Source organism: Pelodiscus sinensis, chromosome 16, assembly GCF_049634645.1.
Source record: "Pelodiscus sinensis isolate JC-2024 chromosome 16, ASM4963464v1, whole genome shotgun sequence".
Lineage (NCBI taxonomy): Eukaryota > Metazoa > Chordata > Testudines > Trionychidae > Pelodiscus > Pelodiscus sinensis.
In genome coordinates, this window is record NC_134726.1 from 30,655,852 (window position 1) to 30,680,065 (window position 24,214).

Below are 24,214 nucleotides of genomic sequence, written 5' to 3' on the forward strand. Positions count from 1 at the left end.
CAAAGTTACACACGCGTCGTGGCGTACACGCCTCTGCAAAACCCCCACACCCAGAGGCCATGACTCAGCTGCGCACATGGGCACCTTTGTGTGACAACACCGCCTGGCTACACACACACAGTCCCACTCCCCCCGACAGGCCGGGTGCATGTGCACAGTTACGCACAGACACAAAAAAAGCACCCACGTGCGCAACAGCACCCAGGCCGCGGCAGCAGGGCCCGGCTGCTTGCGCATACGCGCGCGCGCACACACACACACACACACACGCGCGCAGATTGCGCGCAACCAGGCGGCTGCACGTGGCGCGGGGCGCACACATGCCCTGTCACTCCCACGCCCCGGCCCTTGCCGGGCGGTTCCACAGGGCTCCCGCCGCGGTGGCCGCCCCCTGACGGCTCCGGGCCGCCTCCCCGGGCCCGCTTGCGCGCCCGTGCCCGTCGGCGGGGAAGAGCGGCGCGGCGGCTCCGCCCCGCTTCCCTCCCCCGCCGGCTCCGCCCCGGAGGCCGGCACGCTGGCTCGCTCCCTGCCTGGGAACATGGCTGAAGTCGGGGAGGACAGTAGCGGGGCCCGGGCCCTGCTGGCGCTGCGCTCGGCGCCCTGCAGCCCGGCCGCGGCGCCCCCTCCCGGGCCGGCGCTGCCGGGCCCCGCCGCCGCCCCGCCGGGCCCGGCCCTGGCCCGCCTGCAGGGCCGCGAGTTCGAGTTCCTCATGCGGCAGGCGGCGGTCACCATAGGCCGCAACTCCTCGCAGGGCTCGGTGGACGTGAACATGGGGCACTCGAGCTTCATCTCCCGGCGCCACCTGCAGCTCAGCTTCCAGGAGCCGCACTTCTACCTGCGCTGCCTCGGCAAGAACGGCGTCTTCGTGGACGGGGCCTTCCAGCGGCGGGGCGGCCCGGCCCTGCAGCTCCCCCCGCAGTGAGCGCGGCAGGCGTGGGCTCGGGGGGGCGGCGACTGGCACCACACCCCATAGAGGAAAGGGGTCCCCTGCCTGGGGGTGTGGACAAAACGGGGGGGGGGGCTGACCCTGATGGGATGTGAGCTAAGGGGGGGCCTGGCTCCCCCCTATGGAGTAAAGGGGGCCCTAATTTAGGGGGGTGTCGAGTAAGGGGGGCCTGGCACCTCATCCTCTGAGGTAAAAGGGCCCCTAACTTGGGGTGAGCTTGAGGGGTTGAGGGCTAAGGGGGGGCCTGGCACCCAACCCTATGGAGCATGGGGGCCACTAACTTGGGGTGTAGACAAAGGGGATGGGTCTGGAGAGGGTGAGCAAAAGGGGGCCTAGCCCCCCATCCCTAATTTTGGGGGGTGGCTGAGCGAAGAGGATATCCCCATTCCCAGAGGATGAGGATGCACCCTTCTTCAGGGAGCTGTGAGCAAAGGGGTCACCCACATTCCTTCAGTGTTAGGAGGATGCATCCCACTCTGGGGAGACATGGGAAAGGTGAGGCATGCTGGTGAGAGTGTCCTACCATCAGAAGGGGCATCCCAACCCCATGAAAAGGAGGGGGTATCCCTATATGGGAAGGGAAGGTAAAGCTGTGTCATGCAACAGTTCGCTCTAATCTTTTCCATCCTTGTGTGGATTTTTCCATTCATATGTGGAATAAAGTTTTATGTGCACCCAGGCATGTGTGACTGTGCACCACCAGTAGGAAAAAAGTAGCTGTGAGCTCTTCATTTGAAGAGCTCTTCATTTTTCTCTCCTGAGGGGCTGTACAAGCGCACAGCTTACACTGGTGCCAGGCCCCCCTGGAGGAGAGTGGAGGGGTGTTGGCCACTTCCAGCAGGATGGAGGGGAAAGCAGGGCCCTGTCCACCCCCTATCTTGAGAGAGGGTGTGTCATGTCTCAGGGTGGGGAAAAAGCAGGTGTGTGTTCTCTGTGCAGGAGGGAGAGAGCTGTTCTTCTCTGGGGAGTGGAGGAGGTGTCCTCTCTCAGCCCTAGCGGTGTCTTCACAAAAGGATGCCACCCTGGTGGTGGGGTGCTGGATGGGAGGCTGCAGAACCCAAACTCTCTAAGGCTGTGTCTACACTACGGGGCTTTATTGGAAAAAGGTACGCAAATTGTGCTCCGTAATTTGTGTACCTTTTTCCAATAGTTTTTTCGGAAGTGTCTTTTCCAGAATTTGGCCATCTGCGTTGGGTCAAATTTCGGAAAAAGCCCCTCTTTCAGAAGAGCCCTTCTTCCTTGTGGGAGGAGGAAGATAGGGCTTTGGAAAGAGCTTGTCTGCTCTTCTGCAAAAAAAAGTGGAAGAGCAGACGCGTTCCCTGGACGTGGTGGAGTTTTTGGATACCTTTGGTTTCCCGGAAAAACTCCGTAGTCTAGACTTTGCCCCAGGGAAGTGAGGCAGATAGCTGTCCCTAAGAAAGCAGTATTTAATTCTGGGGAGGTGAAAGGAAATGGGGAGTATGTTACCCCCATTAGGAAGGGACTGGATGGGAAATTTTCTCAGATGCTGGAGGAACAGCAGGATGTTTAGTGGTGGAGGGGATCTGCAGGGCTTACTTTCTCAGATGGAATGGATGGGATTGACCTTCATGTGGGGGATATAATGATTTTTCATTCCACTTTCTGCTCTGAAAACATGTACCGTGGCTGAGCACTGTTATATAGCTGCTCTAAGGTGACAGCATATTAGTGGTGGGTAACAAGCTCTGCGTATATATCTCTGTAAAGAAGTACTGTACACACAATACCATATAATTTGAGATTAAAAAGCACTATATAAATGTAGGAGATTAATATTGTATTTACGATTCTCCACTTAATTTCACCTTGTTTGCAAGAGTATATGATTCTATTTGGCAGTTTTTGGCCTTGGTAACATTCAGGATCCCTAAGGGTTATCCCTCTTTCACCAGCCGTCTGCTCAGAAGAGAGGTTTTTTTAATTACTCACTTCCTCTGCAGACTCTTTCTTTTTGTATTTAGTAATTTAGTTATAACTCCCCAGCCACTTGCTCTCTGAGGCGTTTTGGTTTTGAAATGTTTCATTTTCTAAGGAGATGTACTTTGTCTGTTTAATTAATCTTTCTTTGTAAAACAAGCCCCATAAAGCCTAGGGCATTTCTGTTGCATTGCTCCCTCTTGGTTCTGGATTTATTTGTGTGAGCTTGATCTCCTCCCTGTCATTCTGTTTCTTCATGTAGTTAATCATAAGTATTGTAACCCAAAATACTCTGAAGCAGAGAATTGACTGTTACTTTTCCCTTTGCTTGCTTGTGACTTATGGAGTGGAAAAGGAGATTTTTCCCTCTGCTCCCTCATCACTTGCAGGGGAGGAGTTTATTTACTTTTTTTTCTGTATAATTAGGAGCACTGCACAGTAAGACACCATCTCTTCTGGGCCACTGTTTATGATCCATGTAAATGAACTTCATGCCCCTCCTTTGAGTTGTAAAGTAGATTGATGCAAAACACTTTTCTAAAGGAATTTGCCCTCTTGTTCATTCCAGGTAAACAACTTCCATATTCCCTGTATCCTTCAGGCAGTTGGGTTTATAACTCAAACATAAAACAAAAAATAAACAACTTGCCTAAATCTTGGTATGCGGAGTCTTAATGAGACACAAAGTTGATCTTCTGTTTTCTTGACAAAAAGAGAATGTAAGGCTGGAACTAGTATCTGTAAGGAACCATGCCCACCTATTGTTGCCTTAATAGTATAGTCAGGAATAAAAAATAGGGATAATATATGGAGTTATACCATCTCATAGAGCTGGAAGGGACCTTGAGAAGTCATTGAGTCCAGTCCCCTGCCTTCACAGCAGGACCAAGTACCATCCCTGACAGATTTGCCCCAGATCCCTAAATGGCCCCCTCAAGGATTGAACTCTCAACCCTGGGTTTAGCAGGCCAATGCTCAAACCACTGAACTATCCCTTCCCCCGCAAACTTTAAATATTTTGTATTGAAAATTTGATGTGCATTTTATCCTGCAATTTTATTTGGTGTGAATGTCATTGTCAGGTCTGGATGTACTATGCTGTCTAAATGTGGCAGAAGAATCTTTATATTTTATTAAGCATAATGATCTAATGCATCAGTTCAATTTGGTTAACTCTAATTTAAATCATTAGTGGTTCAGGGAATACTTGTGGAGGTCTTCAGAGGGCTGGGTGGTCATATGGTACTAACTGTATTACCTTATTTCCACTTTCCATACTTTTCATATATTTAGAAGAGTATTTAATTGCTGCTGTTGCTACAGGGATGTTAGGGGAGGGAGGTTGTCTGTACAATCATAAATGAGAGGGAGTATACAAGAGACAATTGCTGTGTTCAAAAGTTGTCCACGCTATGTAAAACATTTTAACTCCATGATTTGAATTCACCATTTATCATAATTGCATTTCGAAAGTTTCCTGGAAAATGAGTTGACTACCAAATGTATTGCCTGCTAGAAACCATCTCCTGAGCTTACAGGGGGCAATATTAAAGCATTATGGCAAATCGCTACAGTTGCCATCCAAATTGTCTTTTATGGACTAAGGATGTTATGGGTGGTAATTGATTAATCGTGTAGTTGATAAAATTTGTATTGACTACATGATTAGTTGATAAGGGAAGGTGTTCTGTCCCGGCTCATGCTAGACCGCCTCTCTTACAGATAAGCTTAGGTTTATCAGGTACAAGCAGTCCCCGGGTTACATGGATCCGACTTACATTGGATCCCTACTTACAAACGGGGTGAGGCAACCCCGCACTAGCTGCTTCCCCCCAGCAGACCAGGGAGATGTGAAGCTAGTGCCCACCCCCAAGCAGACCAGGGAGACACGGAGTGGCTTTTCTCAGCAGACACCTCTGCTTGAGACTAAAGGACTGAGGGAAGTGAGGTGTGGGAGAATAAAACTGAGCTCTGGAGAAATATTTGGCTAGAGTTTCCCCTACAATATGTACCAGGTCCGACTTACATACAAATTCAACTTAAGAACAAACCTACAGTCCCTATCTTGTACGTAACCCGGGGACTGCCTGTAGTTGAGTACTCAACTACTTGCTTATATCCCTACTATGGATGCAGGAAATATTTCTGGAAACCATATCTTTAAAACTTGTGAAATTTGGAGGCACTTGCCGCATTGTCCAGATCATGTGCTAGGCTGCATATTTTACAATATTGGAAATTAAGGGCCAGATCCTTACGTAATAAGCAGGTACATAATTTTACTTCATTGGCACTGTGCATGAGCTTAAAATCAAGCATATGTGTTAGTGGTGTCAGGGGCTAATTAAAAGTAAATCGAAAGAACGCGACAGTTTTTTCGATTGTGGAAAACCTCATTTTTACGAGGAATAACGCCTTTTTTTCGAAAGTGCTCTTTTGAAAAAAGGCGCTATTGTCCGTGAACTGTGCTTTTTGAAAGAGAGCATCCAGACTGCCTGGGTGCTCTCTTTTGAAAAAGCGGCTCGCTTTTTCGAAAGTACTGGCTGTAGTCTAGATGCTCTCTTTCGAAAGAGGCTTGTAGCCTAGATGTACCCTAAGGCTATGTCTACACTGGCATGATTTTCTGGAAATGCTTTTAACGGAAAACTTTTCCGTTAAAAGCATTTTCGGAAAAGCGCGTCCCGATTGGCAGGACGCTTTTCCGCAAAAGCACTTTTTGCGGAAAAGCGTCTGTGGCCAATCTAGACGTGCTTTTCCGCAAAAAAGCCCCGATCGCCATTTTCACGATTGGGGCTTTTTTGCGGAAAAGAAATCTCTGCTGTCTACAGTGGCCCTTTTGCGCAAAAGTCTTTCGGAAAAAGACTTTTTCCCGAACGGGAGCAGCATAGTATTTCCGCAAAAGCACTGACAATCTTACATGAGATCGTCAGTGCTTTTGCGGAAATTCAAGCGGCCAGTGTAGACAGCTGTCAAGTTTTTCCGCAAAAGCAGATGATTTTGCGGAAAAACTTGCCAGTCTAGACACAGCCTAAGAGTGAGATTTAACTCACTTGGGTTTGCAAGACACATTGACTAAAACGTCACATGCTGGTGGAAGTGTGTAGTTGGGTCAAAGCATTTCAGCTTTCTTAGTTTGTGGAAATTCAGTGTATTGGAAGTTAGTGATGGTTGCAAATATTAAATAGGCTGTTCGTTTATCATTCTTTTGTTTTGAGTTTGTGGTGTTTCTGTTGTAAGGACATTGATGGAGTCTTGTGTCTTGCATCACAGAAGAGCATTTTTGGTGAAAGACTTCTCAAAAACATTGGTTAACTGAAATTCTCTTAACGATTAGGAAACTAAAGAAACTAGTACAAAACCATCCACTTCAGTGATTTAAGCCTATAACATGGAAAGAAAGTGAAGAAAGAAACATATAAATGGAAACCCAATTAAATGATTAATTAAAAGCCAGTTTTACTTATTCTTTAAATCCTCTTCATCAGCCCTGCTATAAACTGAAAAACTAAACATTGAACTGCATGTTGCTATGCATCTGCTGTTCCGTTCATATCGTCAGGGTTTTTCTGTTCTGTATATTTTGTCCAATTTATTAAGTGCCTATCTAAAGTAATAGGTGTCATTAAGGCCTTGATCTTGTAAAGACTCATGTGCTTAACATTATGTGCTGTGAGTAGTTCTGTTCACTTCAGTGATGCGACTCACAGTGCATAAAGCTAAACATATGACTCTGTCATTGTAGGATTGGGATCTAAAGCATTAGAGGCTAGGTAAGTCATCCATAAATATAAAATTTAATTCTCAGCATTCTGTGTTTATAAATGTTGTTGTATAAAGTAGGGATGTTAAAATGCTTTCAATTAAGTAACCATGTAACTGCAGAAAATGTCAGCAGTTACATGTGAGGCGACAATCAGTTCCCCACGTGTACTGGCTCCCACCTGTGGACCCCCACCCCGAGCCCGTGCTGCTGCTGGCCCATGCTGCAGTGTGGAGGGCGGGGCAGGTGTGTCTCTGGGAGCTGGCGCTGGTGAGGAGCTGGCTTTTAAGCAGGCTCCCTGCATGAATTCAGAGCCCGCGTATAACCTTGTGACCATGAAGGTTAACCAATGAGACCAGGCACCTGGTTACACTCTCACATCCCTAGTATAAAGGGAGAGGGAAACCTAAGGCAATTCATAAGTGCCAGTGAGTAGGATTGAATTATGTGAATAAAGCAAAAATTGGCACAACGTAGGAAAACTGATATGCACATACTTCAGGGTTTTGATGACCTCATAAACCACTCAAGCTCCATTCCTGTGGTTAGAATGATGCCATCATAGTATATAGTGTATAATGTCTGTATAGTGTTGTATAGCTCACAGTTCCCGCTGAACAATGTATACATATTAAGGAAATGCTTTGACCACATAACCACGACTACAAAGCTAGAGTTGTTTCTGAAATGCTGTAGGTGCAACCATTCTGATTGCTCTTTTCCTGCAAAGTTCTGTTTCTTAACTGTTGCATAACTAGTGTTCCTGGGGTTTTATTGGCTTACTTTTTAGCAATTTTCAAGGTTGTTGTAGACATCCAAAAATTGAAGTATTTTGAGTAGCCTCATTGTAAATACTGTTGAGTAAAGTGTATTGTATAATTACTCATTACAATAGTAAATACTGTAATGAGTGGTTTCTTTGTAATTTTCCATAGTAAACTTGAATGTAGTTATGTTTCAAAGAGCACTATGTTAAAGTGAACTAGGAAACATGTAGGGCACACTAGCAGGGTCTACATGGACCAATTAATGTGGAACATGTTAGTGTGCTTTAGCAATCACATCCCTATATTTTACAAGGAAGAACCAAGCGGACAGGCCCTTAGAAATAAGTAACTAACTATTGCTGGCATTTGCAGTAGAAACTTAATTACAAATACCTTGGGAACAGAGGTTGTTGGTAGGGATGTAATGGTGTAGCCGATTAACTGATCATCAAAAGCTTATAGGTTAATGCTGTAGACAACATGCATTCTCCCCCTTCTCATCCCCACCAGTAAATTTTTTATCAGGCTGGCAAGGAGCCTGGCTCAGTCCTGGCTGAGGCTGGGTCTGGGACCTACTGCCACTGTGGCTCTGCATTTAAAGTATATTAGGAGTCAGGTGGGCAGGCAATCAGGCTCACTTCCAGCTTGCACCAGGTCTGGGAGCTTAGACCCTGTCTTCTACCCCTCCTCCCCCTCTCAGACAGGGGCTGCTGCCCCCCCATGCTGCTGCTTCTGTATCAGGCCACTGGTCCATGCGGGGAGCTGGATTTTAAACTGGCTCCCCTTGGGACCAGCTCCCACCTGGTACCCCACAGAGGCAGCAGTGTGGCGTGGCAGGGGGCTCCTTGGGAGTGGGGCTGGAGCACACTGGCTACCACAGTCAAGTAACCAATAAGAATTCATGAAGTTAATTGACTATTCAATTAACCAATATTTAACATCCCTAGTTGTTGCTAGCTCTGAACAAAACATTATGGTGGTACTTTCCAAAGTTTACAACAGAACATTGGTTTAATACAGCTTTGAAATTTTACTCTGTAGACGAAAAATGCTGCTTTCCCTTTTTTAGTACTTGACATTTAACAAAGTACCTTACTGGTATTTGCTTTTTGTGTCTGCTTCTACCTGATTGCATATTATTGTTTCCAGATGAGGTGTGTGATTGTTCAGTTTGTAACACTGGTATTTGTAATGCTGAGATTCTACTGTATTTGATAAACACCTATTTCTATGTTTTGTTATCAGTTAAAACGTTGGAAGCCCATGTATAATGTATATTTTCAGCAAGAAAGATTTTGATCTTTAGATATGTGTCCCTCTTCCATTGTTTATAGTTTTTAGCTAAATTTCAATTTTAGATTTGTTAGAGAACCTCTGTCATTTGAGTGTCCTCAGAGAGCTTGAAGCTTTTCAATGTTTTTTCAATATTTTTTGTTTGATTCCGAAGTCTGTTTTGGAACAGTTTCTTGTTTCTTGGAGGCTGTGTCTACATTGGCGTGATCTTGCGCAAAAGCAGCCGCTTTTGTGCAAGAACTTGCTGCCTGTCTACACTGGCCGCGAGTTCTTGTGCAAGTACACTGACGTTCTAATGTATGAAATCAGTGTTTCTTGTGCAAGAACTCCGATGCTCCCGCTCAGGAATAAGCCCTCTTGCGCAAGAGGCCAGTGGAGACAGGCAACATGAATTTCTTGTGCAAGAAAGCCCGATGGTTAAAATGGCCATCAGAGCTTTCTTGCGCAAGAGAGCGTCTACACTGGCATGGATGCTCTTGCACAATAGCACATCTCTTGCGCAAACGCACATGCCAGTGTAGATGCTCCCTTCTGGAAGAGTTTTTGCACAAGAACTCTTCCGCGAAAGTGTTCTTGTGCAAGATCATGCCAGTGTAGCCGTAGCTGGAGTGTTTGTAATATCAGACAATATTACTTTTTTAGTATATAATTTATTTGTATCCTGTAAGCTTTTTGGATAAGCTACTGTACAAATTGTTATGGGATTTTTATAACTTTTTAAAAAAAAGTTGGTATTTTACCACTCTGATGTGGAGGGCTGTCTGATTTAAGGCTGGTGTTATTTACAGTCTGAATTTAGGTTGATCGATATACTTGCACAAAAGGCTTTGTGGAACACTCACTTCTGTTTTAAATCCAGCTTATTTCAGTTTAGGTGGAGAGAGTTACTTACATGGAAATAAACTACTCTTATTCTTAGGTTTGGTCCACACTAGTAACTTATGTCAATATAACTTGCTAGTGTAGACAGTCCATTGTTGGTGGGAGGGCTTCTCCAGTCAACATAGCAACAGGTTGGACTTCTCTGATCTGGCACCCTCAGGACATGAGCAGTCCTGAACGAGGGTGTTTGCCAGACCAGGGAAGGTCAATCCTAGTCCTCTGCTGCTGGCCTCCCGGCTCTCCTAGAGGGCTGCTAGCCTCCCAGTCGTCATCAGTCTCCTTTCCTACCTGTGCCTCCAGCTGCTGGCCTTGGGTCCCTGGCTGCTCGCACAGCTAGATAACGAATATTGCTGGACAAGAGAGGTCCTACCTGCAGTGCCTCTCAGGGAGATGGAGTTCTTAAGCTGACAGGAGAAGCCCTTCTATGCATGTAGGTAGGATCCTCACTGAATGCAACAGCAGTGTAGCTGGGCTGCTTCAGCATATTAAGTGTGGGCAAGGCCTTGTAGAGTCCATGCTGCATTTTGTACCAGTTTAACTATATCGATATAAACATGCATTCAAGTTACACCAGTACAACTGCCTTGTCTAAACAAGCCTTTGGTCATGAAGTACACCTTCCCTTCCCCTTCCCATCTAAGACTACATCTATACTACAGCTGGGATTGAGGTTCAGAGATTGATTTAGCTGGGACTAGTGAAGACCTGCCAAATCAACTGCAGATCGCTCTGCAGTTGTCCCCTGTACTCTACCCCGATGAGAAGCGTAAGGAAAGTCTATCCTGTCCCCTCCCCCTCCCTTGGTGCAGACCACTTGGTAACTTGACCTGAGGGATGTCAACTCCAGGTATGCTATTTGCGTAGATGGTATTGGATACCTTAGATCAACTTTGTGCAGTAATGAAGACATAAACTAAGAATGGCATTTTTGTTGTTAGGGATATTGTGCATGTTAGTTACATATTGATGTGTATAATGGCTTGTCTAAATAATAACAAACTAATAACTGAATCATTATTTCACATCTTTAGTTATTTAGGCTGCAAGTCTGTGTGGATACTTAATTTGGAGTTATGTTCTTTCATCTTAAACGAATACATCAAAATAGTGCTCTCTTATTCTGAAATAGTGTCCACATACAGACTTGCACTCAAAAGAATTATCAGTATGCACCGGACCCAATGTAGTTATTTTGATTCCAGTTTCTATGTGGGCAAGCCCTGAGTAACTACCCTCAAATAACTGTTTGGGAAGAGCTGTTCAGATAAATGTCAAATTCCCTTTTGTGGTGGTTGGCACAGTAATTCTATGGGGAGCTCTGCTGGCAAAGAACAGGAAACTGCTTAATGTTACTACTTCCACCATGCCACTGCATGACAAGGCTGACCCATATGTAGCAACTAGTGTTTAGTATGAAGGATGAATTGCCGCAGCTGTTGAAGACTGTTGAACTTGGAAAGTGTGCTAATCAGTGTGTTCAGGGGGTTGTGCTCTGAAATTTTAGGGTAAAGTAAGGGACATAGACTCTAGTGCGGCTGTTTAAACCATCGTTTGAAATTTGACAGTTACCTCCAGCTGACTTTGTTCTGGGGTGGATCTCTCCAAGTGCTTGGCTTCACATCAAACCTTCTGACATGTGCTAATTTATTTTCTGAGTAGCTTTTACCTCTCATAAATGTCTGAAAAGGCAGTGTCTGGGTGCTCTCTGTTCAGAACTAGGGGGCAGTGTAACCAGAAATGCATTAACAGATACATCTTTAGGTTTCCATTTGCATAGATGTGTGTGAGCCAGTTTTCCCTTTCCACTCGAAGAGGAAATGCGGCCAATGTGTGTGAAGACATGCTTTAGAGCAGGGGTGGGAAATCTTTTTTTGGGTTGAGGGCCACTGACCCACAGAAAAATCAGTCAGAGGTCACACACAAGTGAGAAGCAAAACAACCCCCTCCCCCCCCAAACAGAAAAAAGCAAACAAGCCTTCTCTGATGTGGCCCCTGACTAAGATGGAGAAGGATACTCCTCTAATTCCCCTCTCACACCAGAGCCCGGGCACAGGAGAGGCTAGTAGATTTTTGTCTGCTGCAGCCTCACAGGGAGGTGGCAGGGACTGGAGCACCAGTGCACGCTCCCGAAAGCTGGGGGATGGTGAAGCCCTGAGTCCTGGGGGGCTGGATCCAGGCAAGCTGGGAGATGCATCTAGCACCCGGGCCTTAGATTCCCCATTCCTGCTTTAGAGCCTTCCAAGTGATTTTATTTCCCTCTAAATTTGTATTTTCTATAGCACTCCCTATTATAAGGACATTTGACCTGCAACAATACTTTTAACTATATATGTAGCTTTTTTTTTTTTTTTTTGGTGGTACCATGCCCAATACCCAGCTGTGTCCTAAGGATCTCATTAGAAATGCAGACCCATGGCTAGGATATTTCTTTGTCTAACACAGGAACTAACCTTGCTGTGGATTTATAACGCAGGATTACTTCAGTTTCTGGGTGAACTCTGGTCTGTGGAACGTTTGATGGTCTGCAAAATAGAATAAACATGGCGAGAACCAAGTCTTTGGGGATGGGAGCAATGGGAAAGGATTAGAAGATCTTTGTCCTGTGAACAGATCCGCAGAATGAAAACACTAAAGGAAAAGCTGGTTCATTTATTCATCATTGCTCATAAAAATGCACCTTTTAGTAGTTTTGTTGGATTAATGTTTCATCTACTGTTTGATTGTACAGTAACATATACTATTTTCATGCACGTGTTCATGTCTATATTTATATTCTTTGGTATTTCAGTTGGTTTAAGAAGCAATTTCAAATGTAGCAAGCTAACATTGCTTATATAAAAGCAAGTCTGTTTAGTATTTTTCTCTTTTAGATCTGTATGTTTATGTAAATTGCTTGTTCACAGTGCAGATGATTTTAATTAATGTCCATTCACTGTCGCCTATGAATGTAGCTGCAAATCATTCTTTTAAATTGCCTTTAGAAAAATTCAGTGAGGTGTGTCAGTGCATGTCTTTGGGAATTAGTGTGTATGAAATGCTACTTTTATTTGACAACAGAGCATTTTAAAACCTGCACAGCCCAATACCTGTAGTTGCTCCAAAGGCCTGTGTGCCCTGGCTTTTGTAGCACTGATGTTTCTTTCCTCATATGTGGTTAATTTTATCATCTGTATAGTTTCAGATGTACTGATAGCATCATACTGTAGTTGAAGCCTACACATACATATGCAACTACTATAGCTTACATTTATCTGACTGAAAAACATTATATTGTTTTAGTTATTTAAAAACTAAACTTTTTAAAGTTTTGGACAATCCTTTCGATTGTTATGGCGTAATAGATTTGTTTTCTTTGTGAAGTATCTTGTGTATCTTTTCTTTATAGGCTACATGCACTGGATTTTTAAAAACGGAAGTGTTTGCCCTTCTTTTCCCTTTTTTGTCTCATTTATTATGTGAAAAGAGCATAAAATTGTACATTGGGAAAATCCTATGTTTAGGTCTGTTCTTTTTGGTTTTGTTAGAAGATTAAGGTAGGGAGAGTTCATAATACACTTCTCCAAGACAACCAAGAAAATCTTCTAACAAAACCAAACTTTTCTTCTAAGTGTCTTATGTAATTCCTAAATGCCCAGTTTTTCTTCATGTCACCTTTAGCAGAACTGGGAATTCTTCTCACACAAGCCATTCTAATCGTCTGTCTTCCTCAAGGCTACATGCTGGAGCCACCAAACTTCTGGCTAAGCAGGACTACAGTCCTTACAGGGTCAGTTTATGCACTTGTTAAAAGGATTGCTGTTGAGCAACCTAAGGAACTTTCCTCTCCCCAGGGCATGAGAAATATGGATACTTCAGTGCACAAAGTCCCTGGCTGTGTGGAGGATCAGACCAGGAGTGGAAACGGATATTCAGATTCAGTGCTTAAATAGAAATCTATTTCCAGCTATCTTTGTACTCCATGAGGTGTAAAAGAGACACTCTTAAGCTGTCTATTCAGGTACAGGCAGTCCCCGAGTTACGCCGATCCGACTTATGTCGGATCCGCAGATACAAACGGGGATTTTCTCGCCCCGGACGACGGGAGCGGCGGATGCCCGGTCCCGCCGCCCCTGTCCTCCGGGGCGAGAAAAGATGCTCTGCCTCTCCCTGGTCTGCTGGGGAGGGAGGGGGGAGGAGCCAGATCAGCCACGCGGTCCTACCCCGCCCGGGTCCTCCTCCACTTTGCTCAGCGTCTAGGGAGACGTGGAGCAATGCCCCGGGCCTGTGGTAGAGCAGGTGGGGCGCTGCCGGTTGGTCCTGCAGCACCGCTCCTTGGCGCTACTGGACCAACCCGGCAGCACCCCAGCTGCTCTGCCCCAGGAGTCCCCAAGTCATCCGCTGCTGAAACTGACCAGCGGCTGACTACAGGAAGCCCCTGCCCCGGGCTTCCTGGAATCAGCCGCTGATCAGTTTCAGCAGCAGCTGACTTGGGGATGCCTGGGGTTCTTAAGTTGAATCTGTATGTAAGTTGGAACTGGCGTCCAGATTCAGCCGCTGTTGAAACTGATCAGTTTCAGCAGTGGCTGAATCTGGGCGCTAGTTCCGACTTACATACAGATTCAACTTAAGAACAAATCTACAGTCCCTATCTTGTACGTAACCCGGGGACTGCCTGTAGTGTAGGCCTAAATTTGATCTGTTTAAAATAATCTGAATGTACTGTGAATTATTTTATTTTGTTTCTAAATGAACCACAAATGTGTAGGGTTCCCCCCCCCCCCAAAAAAAATGCCCAACAAACCTCTGTTATAAACCAAAATTTCTGTGCAAGAGGATAAATGGTCTTTCTCCAAATAGGTCCCTCATTCCTTTTAATGTACCTTGTGCTTTCGGAGCTCAAAGCAGGAAGTGTTGCAAACAAAGTCTGACCAACATAGTTATCCAAAGCAAACATTGGTGTAAATTCAGCTAATTCGATGGAAGATTTTTTCTGACAACCTAGTTACCTGCTTGAGGAGGTGAATTTCTTATATTGACAAGAAAAACTTCCTAAAGTAATGGAAAGGGTAGCTACACTACAATGCTATAGTGGTATTTCCATGCTGCATTAGTACCCCTGGTGCAGACATAGACTAAAAATTAGTGAATGAATTTAAAAAAAAAAAAAAAAAAAAGGGAAGCTTAGAGCCCATTTTCCTTAGGAAGCTGAAATATTAACTGTGAAGTACTAACATTTCCAAGTTATATGTGAAAATTAAGAGAGGAAAGTTTCCTCTATTTCCATGTATTGTGATTGTATGCACAAGGACAGGAGAATATTTTCTCAACTATTGATGCATTCCATCTCATGGTTTAAAGGTAAAACATGTATGCTGCTATTTTGGAAAGGGCCGTGTCATTTTGCCTTGGTAAACTACTTTTAGTGGCGGGGGAAGCTTTCCACACACTAATATGAACTGGAAGAGTTTTAAATGTGTTAAATCTTTCTCGTTTATTGGCTATTACCTGGGAGTAGCTTTATTTTTTTTCTTTGACATTCAAACCCTATCAAACCCTATCTTGCTATGCATCTTCTCAGAAGTTGATCCAGTGAGCTCTTCCCTTGCAGAATATTGTGAACCTGGATTTTATCCTCTTTAATAGGTATGTGAGTTGAGACTAACCAGTTCAGAATTTCTGGGCCCTTGTCCCAAGGCTTGTTTTGAAGTTCATCCTTGCTCTGGATGCTGTGGGTGTGCATGTGTACTATACACTGCGTATTGCCCAAAGCATTTATGTGGCTTGGAGTCTGCAAAATGCCAGCAATCAAAGTGTTGAAATTATATTTTAAAGATAGCCTCAGAACAGCACTTTAAACAGTAATCCTGGCTTCCTCTGCTGGGGTGTTGAACGGATTATGAAATGTATTCACAGGAAGCAGAATAGACTTGAGCGAGCGTTTCATGAAGTCTAAATCCACCTGGATAGGTTTTTTATAATGTACATAAATAGTACATTAACACACTCCAAATCGCTTTCCCATTGAACTGAACCAGGCTCAGAGGAAAACGTATAATGGTGGTGCATTGTGTTACAATCTTCTTAGTGAGACTGATTGAATTTAAAGGTTAGTAACATCCTGTGCTTAAGTTTCTCCTGATAGATTATGAGAGAAATAGAAATGTACTGTGAATTCCACAGTAGCTTTGTTTTCCACAGCCTGTGCTAATGTACTTAGAAGTAGTTCCTCAGTTTTGAAAAATCTGATATTTTAAGATGGATTGGGGACCTGTCAAGATCTGCTGGCTTCTTCAAAGAAAACTAGTGATGTATGGCCCATTAGGAGAAAGTTGGTGGCATAGCAAATGTAATTTGCATTACAATTAAACTAATCTAGTGTATCCAACAAAAGATGCTAACACAGTGCCTCTCCACTGGAAATTGTGTTAAGGTATTTTATTAATTGGTCTTATCAGATGGGTAATTCTCCTCCTCTAGGATATACAAATGCCTGAGGAGTAGGATATTTGTAGTAATGGGAAGACATTGTCAAGAAAAGTTCATAGAACAATTAATTGAAGGCCCCTTGGTGAGTTTGACCCAGGTTTCTTCAGTGAAAGGAAGGGGCTAGGTTGTGTGGCAGATTGGAAATTCTATAACAGTTTCAGATAAATTTAAAAATGTATTGTGTTAAATATGGAAATGCACTATCAGTACTCTGGGGTACTGAATTTTTACAATCAAATTAGTTTTGTTATTTCTAAGTTTATAATTTTCAGTGTAATATATAATTAAACATATAACGGCGCTTGTAGAAATTGTCATGAGGAAGTTCCTTGTGGGTGTGTACAGCTGTGGCTTTTCTGGTCTTGGAGTAGGTGGGGATGGTGGTTTATGATTGAAGGAGAAAGCACATTAGTTTACTACTCATCATTTTGGTAAATACAGCCAGCTAATTAATAGCATTAACACAATTCAGCAGTTACCTGCAGTGGTAGATTTGTAACCTAATTTAGCCTTCTGTTGTCCAGCACGATCTTGTACAAGAAATGTGTGGTGCCTGTCCCCAGGAATGTGACGTGATTAAATGTTCTAGATTGCAGAATTGGTAGTTGCTGTTTTAACTGATCTGCGTCTCTTAGCATGTTGTGAAATGCACATTAAAGAGGAGAGTCAGACTCATGATTGCAGGCTGATGGAAACATAACAGATTTGTGAACGTAAGCTGGGCATTTCTAGAGAGTGCTCAAACAATGGGTCTCAGACTTCCTGTGCCAGTTGAAGTCAATGGTAATACTTTTATTGACCGTAGACCAGTGATTCTCAAAGTGGTCCACAAAACCAATTAAAGAAACCTGTTAACTGGCTGCACCAGTTTGTTTGTTTATGGCATTGTGGCCACGGAGCCTTGTGATTTGTAGTGGCTCTGTTTCGCCATTTGCAGTCAAGAGAATCTGCGGGAAGTGGCAGCTCAGCCCATGCCACTTCCCGTATCTCCCCTTGGCTGCAAATGGGGAAATGGAGCCAATAGGAGCCATGAGGCTCCATGGCTGCCGCACCAGTAAATAAACAAACTGGCACGGCCTGATAACAGGTTTCTTTAAGTGGTTTCGTAGACCACTTTGAGGAATGCTGCCTTAGACAGAAGAATTAAGCCGTTTTGAATATCTTTCCTCTTAGGAGACCTTGCATGTTAGAGCACGACAGTGAAATTGTACAGAAAAGCAAGGTTACAGGGCTGTTGTCTCCATAAGATTTCATAGTGACTTTGTCATCTGCTTACTTGTGGGGTACAGATTTATTTAAGTGACCATGAAGTATGTGAACACATTTCTGGGCGGTTGAGCAAAATCAAGGGAAATAGATAAGAGGAGAAATTATTGAGCTTTTGCCCTGTGAACTGTTGAATTGCCTCTTCTCCATCAGAGGGTCTTCATTCAAATGTAATTCAGGTTTTGTTTGGTGACCTTGAAGCTGGAAGTAGTTTGTATTGCAAGGTAGCCAAATCAAGACAGTTGTCTCTGTCCCCTTTGCAGCTCTCTGAAACTGACAAGCTTCCTTCTTGGCAATGTAGCTTATGTGGTCTAATAGGCCATTCACCACCATCTGATGGAAAAGAGATGTGGGGAAAGCACAAAGATTTGTTTGGTGGTGGTTAAAAAAAAATCCTCCTCCTTTGTTTCAAACAGGTAGTGCTGTGTTGTGTAGTAGTCTCTTGGGGTACGTCTAGACTACAGGGTTTTGTCGACAGAAGTTTTGTCTACAGATACTGTCGACAAAGAGCATCTAGACTACATCCAGTTCTGTCAACAAAGCAAGCTGCTTTGTCGACATAACAGCGTGAACGCAAAGGACAGTGTAGATGCAATAATGCCTTCTATCGACAGAACTCTGTCAACAAAAGGCGTTATTTCTCGTAGAATGAGGTTTACATACGTTGATTAAACTGCTGAGTTATGTCGACATAACTCAAAGGCAGTGTGGAAGCAGGTATAGTTTTGTCGACAAAAGTCCACTTTTGTCGACAAAACCCTGTAGTCTAGACACACCCTTACTGTCAAGCCAGTAAGGGAGGGAGTTGAGAGAGCAAGAAATCTTGTTTGCTGCTGTGGTAACCCTCTTCAGTAATATACCTAATCCATTATTAATCATGTTGGTGCTTACTGTAAGGGGGCATATAAGTAATAGGAATTGTTGATCTCTCTGATTTTGCCTTTGTTGAACTGTTTTGCCAGTTCTGTACTGGTAAGTTTGTTTAAAGTGGTGATTCTCAAACTTTTTGGCCTGTGGCCCATCCTGCTCAACACAAACCTTTCGGTGGACCACCAGTCAACCTCCAATGATGACAAAATGCCTTCGCTTATCTCTAAATACCTTAAATACTAAATTATTGTTATTAGGCTACTGGACCAGAAAAGCTTAAATACATTGTTACAATATAAGGAGGCATCCATAATTGGTAAGTGAAATATTACTAACCAAAATAAAAATAATTGAACAAATTAAGCACTTTAATTTGATCATGTTAGTTTATGAAACTTTGTTCTAAAGAAAGCAAAATATTCATTTATGTCCTAAACGAAAGTTTTCAACATTGTCTTTCTTTATGGAAGAGTGGGGGATCTTTTTTGGGTCGGGGCCACTGATCCATCGAAAAATCAGTATGGGGGGCACACAAGTGAGGCAACCCCCCCAAAAAATAATCCCCCAACCCTCATGGATGTGACTCCCCTCCCCCTCCAACTGAGACATCTCAGTCCCCTGGTACTCCAGCCCCTTGGGAGAAGGTGCAGGGAGGACCACGGTTCAGGGCTTCCCATAGGCTTGAGGTGTGGCCTAAAATGAAGCTGCACCTGGATGTGGAGGCTCTGGGAGGGAAGGTGAAGGAGTGGGTGGGGGATCTGGGAGGGGAGTGTGCTGGAGAGGGCTGGGGGTAGGGGATCTGGCCAGGAGGAAAAGTGCAGGAGTGGGCTGGGGCATGGGTCTTGGTGGGAGAGTACATGAGGAGGGATGGGATGCGGGTTCTGGGGATATGGGATGCTCACCTGACTTTGCGCCCTCTGCCTCCCGCTGCTGCTATTGGGCGCGATTCTGGCCAATGGGAGCAGTAGAGAAAGCTGCTTACTACCCTCGCAAGCTTTCTCTCTTCTCACCCCCTCTCCACAAATGGAAAGTCGGCACTGGCACTCCCATCTTGCAAGGGTGTGTGTGTTGGGGGGGGGGGGGGCTGGTGTGCCAGCGTGGGCTCCCTGCTGCAGAGAAGGCAGGGAGAGGAGGGGGACTGAGTGCAAGTGGTCTGAGGACTGCAGTTTGAGAACCACCGATTTGAAGGGATGTTACCAGGTATTTTTACATGCAAGTTTGATGTTTCTGAAAGTAATCAGTTTAAAGATAAACACTAATAATTATTTTTATTAAAGGTGCCCAATTGATAGCCATACAAAATGAAGTTCTATGTCCCCAGTCAAGTTCGTAGCTCAACTACATGGCCCCACTAATGTTGCTCTGCTTAGCTTGAGGCAAGACACCACTCAGCCTATAAACCAGGGGCGGGCAAGATAGGGTCTGTGGGCTGAATCCGGCCCTCCAAGCTATTTGATTCAGCCCATGACCGCTCTGCTGCTCCTCTGCACCCACACCAATTGAGACCTGGGAACGGGGAAGCATGCAAAGTCTCCTCCTCCTGCCAGGGGTGTGCGGCTCCTACAGGGAAACGCTAGCTGTTTTGAACAGCTGGTGGTTCCCTCTAGGTGTTGCGTGCCCCTGGCAGGGTGGGAGTGAGAGATTTCACATGATCCCCTGCTCCCATGTCCTGATTGACCTTGAGACGGGGGGAGTGCACAAAGTCTCTCTTGCTGGCACTGCTCCCTTCTCCCCTCCCCTGGAGCTGGCTGCACCTAGAGGGAACAGCTCCTTTCTGCCTGAGCCCCCCACCCCTTGCACTCAGGGCCCCACCCCTTTGGAAGATGTCCCACAACCACTGCCAAAATTAATGAAGTGGACCCCCCTGCAAAAGTTATTGCCTACTCCTACTATAAAGTCTGTGCTGCTACACTCACCTCCAGCAAGAGTGCCAATTCATGGGTGTTTCCTTTAAGTCCACCAACTTACCTCTTTATATATGAATATATTGGAAAAAATTGTTCCTACGGGGCGACAGAATGATGTCATCAGTGTCCACATGTTGCCGCCTCCACCTTCAGCTGTGCCAGCCTTTGCGCCGTCCCCTCCAGTCATGGGCTGCTCCAGCTTTGCTCCCCAGGGGCCGACACTGCCAGGGAGGAGCTTCTGGGGCTGGGTCCCCTCTGCTATCCAAGTCTGACCCTCCACTTCTCCCCCGGGCTGCGCCTCGTACCCTCTGCAATCGGAGCCCGCTCCCCACCCCCTCACCGCTGCTGCTGAGACCCTGCACACCCAGCCCATTTTTGCCCCCCTCTCTCCTGACCAGGCACCTATCTCCAGTCTGCTCCTGCTCCTGCACCCTCCCCCATGGCCAGACACCTACCCCCCGGGGGGTGGGGTTGGCAAGTGTAGCAAGTAGGGGATGTAACCCCCTAATTCCACATAAAACACTAAATAGCTATAATCACTGAACCTATTTCAATCAAAATTAACCTGAACTGTATGTCACTGTGCATCTTAGAGGGTCCTTCTACTATTGCTGAGTCCAAACAGGTATCCAGTCCAGCTCACAATTTTACATATTTACATTCTTGCAAAATGTCATCCAAATATGCATTCACACCGTGCACGCAAGGTGAGCTCCACTTATAATGGGTAACTTGACAACCATTCTTTTTCTGTACTTGCTCCATTGAGTATAATGCAGAAAGTAAGCAAAAATGATAGGTTAATTGTAGCTTGATTAGCCACAGAGGACGGGATAAACAGTGTCTCTAATGGCAGTGGGACCAAATCATTGAGTTTATTTCTATACATCTCAATGGATCTTCTAAATAATTTGGAATTCTTTTTAAAAATGAGTGTTAAATAGGTAACACCAGTGATCTCCACGCTTTTTTATGCCCAAGATCACTTCATGAATTTAAGGTCAACATAAAAGTGCCCCACTCACTCCATCCCCTCTGTCCATTCCTACTACTTCTCTTCCTTCACTCACGGTGTAGTTTGGAGCTCAGGATGGGAAATAGGCTCTCAGTTGGGGCCACAGCGTTTGCAGTTTGGGAGGGAGCTGTTGGCTGAGCCTGGGGCAGGGGGCTTGGTGTCAGAGGTGATGATGGATGCAAGCTCTATAAGGAAGTTTGGGTGCAGGAGGAGGCTCTTGTATAGGGCACAGTGTTGGGGTGCTGGCTCTGAGAGGGGGATCAGCACTGGGGTAAGTGCTGGGAGTGCAGGATGAGGTATGCGGTACTGGCTGTGGGAGGGGGCTGAGTGTTGGTGTGCTGTACCGCCAACAGCAAGGCTAAAACAGCCTCCCTGCCTGATCCAACATCATGCTGCTCCCAGAAAGGGCCAACGCCCCTGTAACTCTGGCAGTGGAGGGGGTCACATAGTTCCACATGCTGTCCCTCTCTGCTAGTACCACCCCCTCTGTTCCCACTGACCACAGTTCCCCATTCCTAGCCAATGGGAGCTGCAGTGGGCAGTGCCTGCATGCAGGAGCAGTGTCAGGACATCTTCCCTCCCCCTCCCTTCCAAACACACAGGCTACTTCTGGGAACAGGTAGGGAGTTTGCTAATTGTGATCGAATGGTTGATCCTGGGGAGTCTCCTAGTCTGTCACTGGCTTACATAGTTGTTTTGTTTCTAGCCCCTGAGTGCTGTGTCTCTGAGGTGGGTGAGGCAATGGTCTAACTTCTGTTGGTGAGAGAGAGACAAACTTTCAAGCTTACAATGATCAGGTGAGAGCGGTTTTCAAGTAGAAGTTGGTCCAGTAAAACAAGGGTTTTCAAACTCTGGGTCATGGCTTGTAAGGGCAAGTCGCTAGCGGGCTGTGAGATGCTTTGTTTAGCTGCACGTCTGCAGGTGCAGGCAATCACAGCTCCTGTTGGCAGTGCATTGCTGTTCCCAGCCAAGGGGAGCTGTGGGAAGCAGTGCAGACCAGGACGCTGCTTCCCGCAGCTCCCATTGGCTGGGAACAGTGATCCACAGCCAATGGGAGCTGTAGTTACCTGCACCTGTGTTGCCTGCACCCAGCATCTCACGGCCAACTAGCAACTTGCCCTTACAAGCCGTGACCCAGCATTTGCAAACCCCAGAAATAAAAGGCTTTATCTCTCCCACCTTGTCCTTTAATATCCTGGGACCACTACATATTTCTTATTGTAATTATAATCTCTTTTAATCGGTGTTATGTCTTTTTTTAAAAATGCACATCAGGCGCTCACACTATCCCTAATGGGTTTCCCTTTCTTTACTCTGTTCATTGCTTAAGACCCAATTCTGTAGCAGTTACTGAGCGCCTCTCAGTATCAGACTATTTGGGTACATCTACAGAGTAATCTAACACCCAAGACTGGCCTGGGTCAACTGATTCAAGCTTGTAGGACTATAAAATTGTGGTGTAGATGTTTAGGCTTGAGGCCCTGAGATGGGGGAGGATCCTGAGCCTGCATATCTCTCAGCCATTGTTAGCTTCAGAGCCCCCATGAGCCCAAATTAGCTGACCTCTCTTATTTCTATGTAGACATACGTGTTCCAGTGTACAGTGCCTCTCCCACTTGCACTGATTGATAGCCACCACTGTTTATATTCCTGAGCTTGATCAAATCCATTTATGATTAAACACTGCTCAAACAGCTAGGTTATGATTTATTGACACAGAGTAGGGTTGGAAGGGAATGGGAGGGTCACCTCTTTATTCTGTTTCCAGCTGACTAGAGACTTAATGTTTATTTAAAGTGTGTTTCTATCTGTATGACAACTGTGGAGCCTCACACAGAATTCTACTTGAAAAATATAATCGGAAGGAGCTAATCATTGCTAACTTCCTGGGGCTGCTTGGCTGCAAGATCTTTCTCTGCTGCATCCCTCAGCTGAGATCACCAGTGGTGCAAAGATGGGGCTACACTCATATAATATACAGGCAGTCCCCGGGTTACGTACAAGATAGGGACTGTAGGTTTGTTCTTAAGTTGAATTTGTATGTAAGTCGGAACTGGTACATATTGTAGGGGAAACTCTAGCCAAACATTTCTCTGGAGCTCAGTTTTATTCTCCCACACCTCACTTCCCTCAGTCCTTTATTCTCAAGCTGAGGTGTCTGCTGAGAAAAGCCGCTCCGCGTCTCCCTGGTCTGCTGGGGGCGGGCGCTAGCTTCGCGTCTCTCTGGTCTGCTGGGGGGGAAGCAGCTAGTGCGGGGTTGCCTCACCCCGTTTGTAAGTAGGGATCCGATGTAAGTCGGATCCATGTAACCCGGGGACTGCCTGTAGAAGGGTCAGTTGCAGTGGTCTTTTCAACTTTGGATCTCACTCTGGCTTGGTCCAAAATAGTCCTAGTTTATTGACCTTCAGAGCATGCTGCAAGGCCCACTTGCTTTTCCTAGCTACAAGAGTTTGGGAGGACTCCAATAAGAGATGTGAGATCTGTTAGGTAGTCTATCTAGGACCTTGTATTATGTGTGTAATTACATTAGATTTTCTAGTATTTGTGACTCTGTACCTATTCCATATTCTCAGTGGTTGCATCCCAGTTTAAAGAAACAGCTGCACTCAATGTTCAGAGGTAAAAGAAGCCTATCCTCTGATAGTAATGAGCCTTATGTTCAGCCCTTCTCATTTGGAATGAATGGACTATTTTGAAACTTGACTCCAGTGTTTTGAAATGTGAGACTTATTGAGGCACAATTATAGCACTCCCTTGTTGTTTCCCGCTGCTGATGGATGGGCACCAAGTAACTGGCAAATTGTATTGGCATGAATGTTTTAAAGAGTAGTATAATAATGGACTTTAATTGAGTCATTGGCCAAAGTACAAGTGCTGTGTCTCAGTGGTTTTAGCCACTAGTCTCCTAATAGAGTTCTTTGAGAGCTGTGATTATGCTGTGCATTGGTCTTGGGGATCATCTTCCATGGTTTTATTCCATCTGGAAACATCTGTCAGACCATATGGCTGTGTTACAGTCAGCAAACGTTTTACACTTTTTTCTTCCTTGAAGGATGCAGTTGTGTGTTTAATTTATAAGTAGGTTTGTCTTAATTGGTTCTAGAA

At 45.2% G+C, this 24,214-nt stretch overlaps 1 protein-coding gene across 2 annotated transcripts in view; it reads left to right on the forward strand.

The window, feature by feature from the left end:
- Positions 1–364: 364 nt before the first annotated feature.
- FOXK1 (forkhead box K1) overlaps positions 365–24,214 on the forward strand; it is a 79,951-nt gene continuing 56,101 nt past the window's right edge. The window contains exon 1 of one of the 2 annotated variants that reach the window (XM_075899642.1): positions 365–918. In XM_075899642.1, the coding sequence (XP_075755757.1) occupies positions 539–918 (380 nt within the window). In that variant the 5' untranslated portion in view covers positions 365–538. The remainder of the gene's footprint in view (positions 919–24,214) is intronic. The other variant, XM_075899643.1, reaches the window with a different exon arrangement.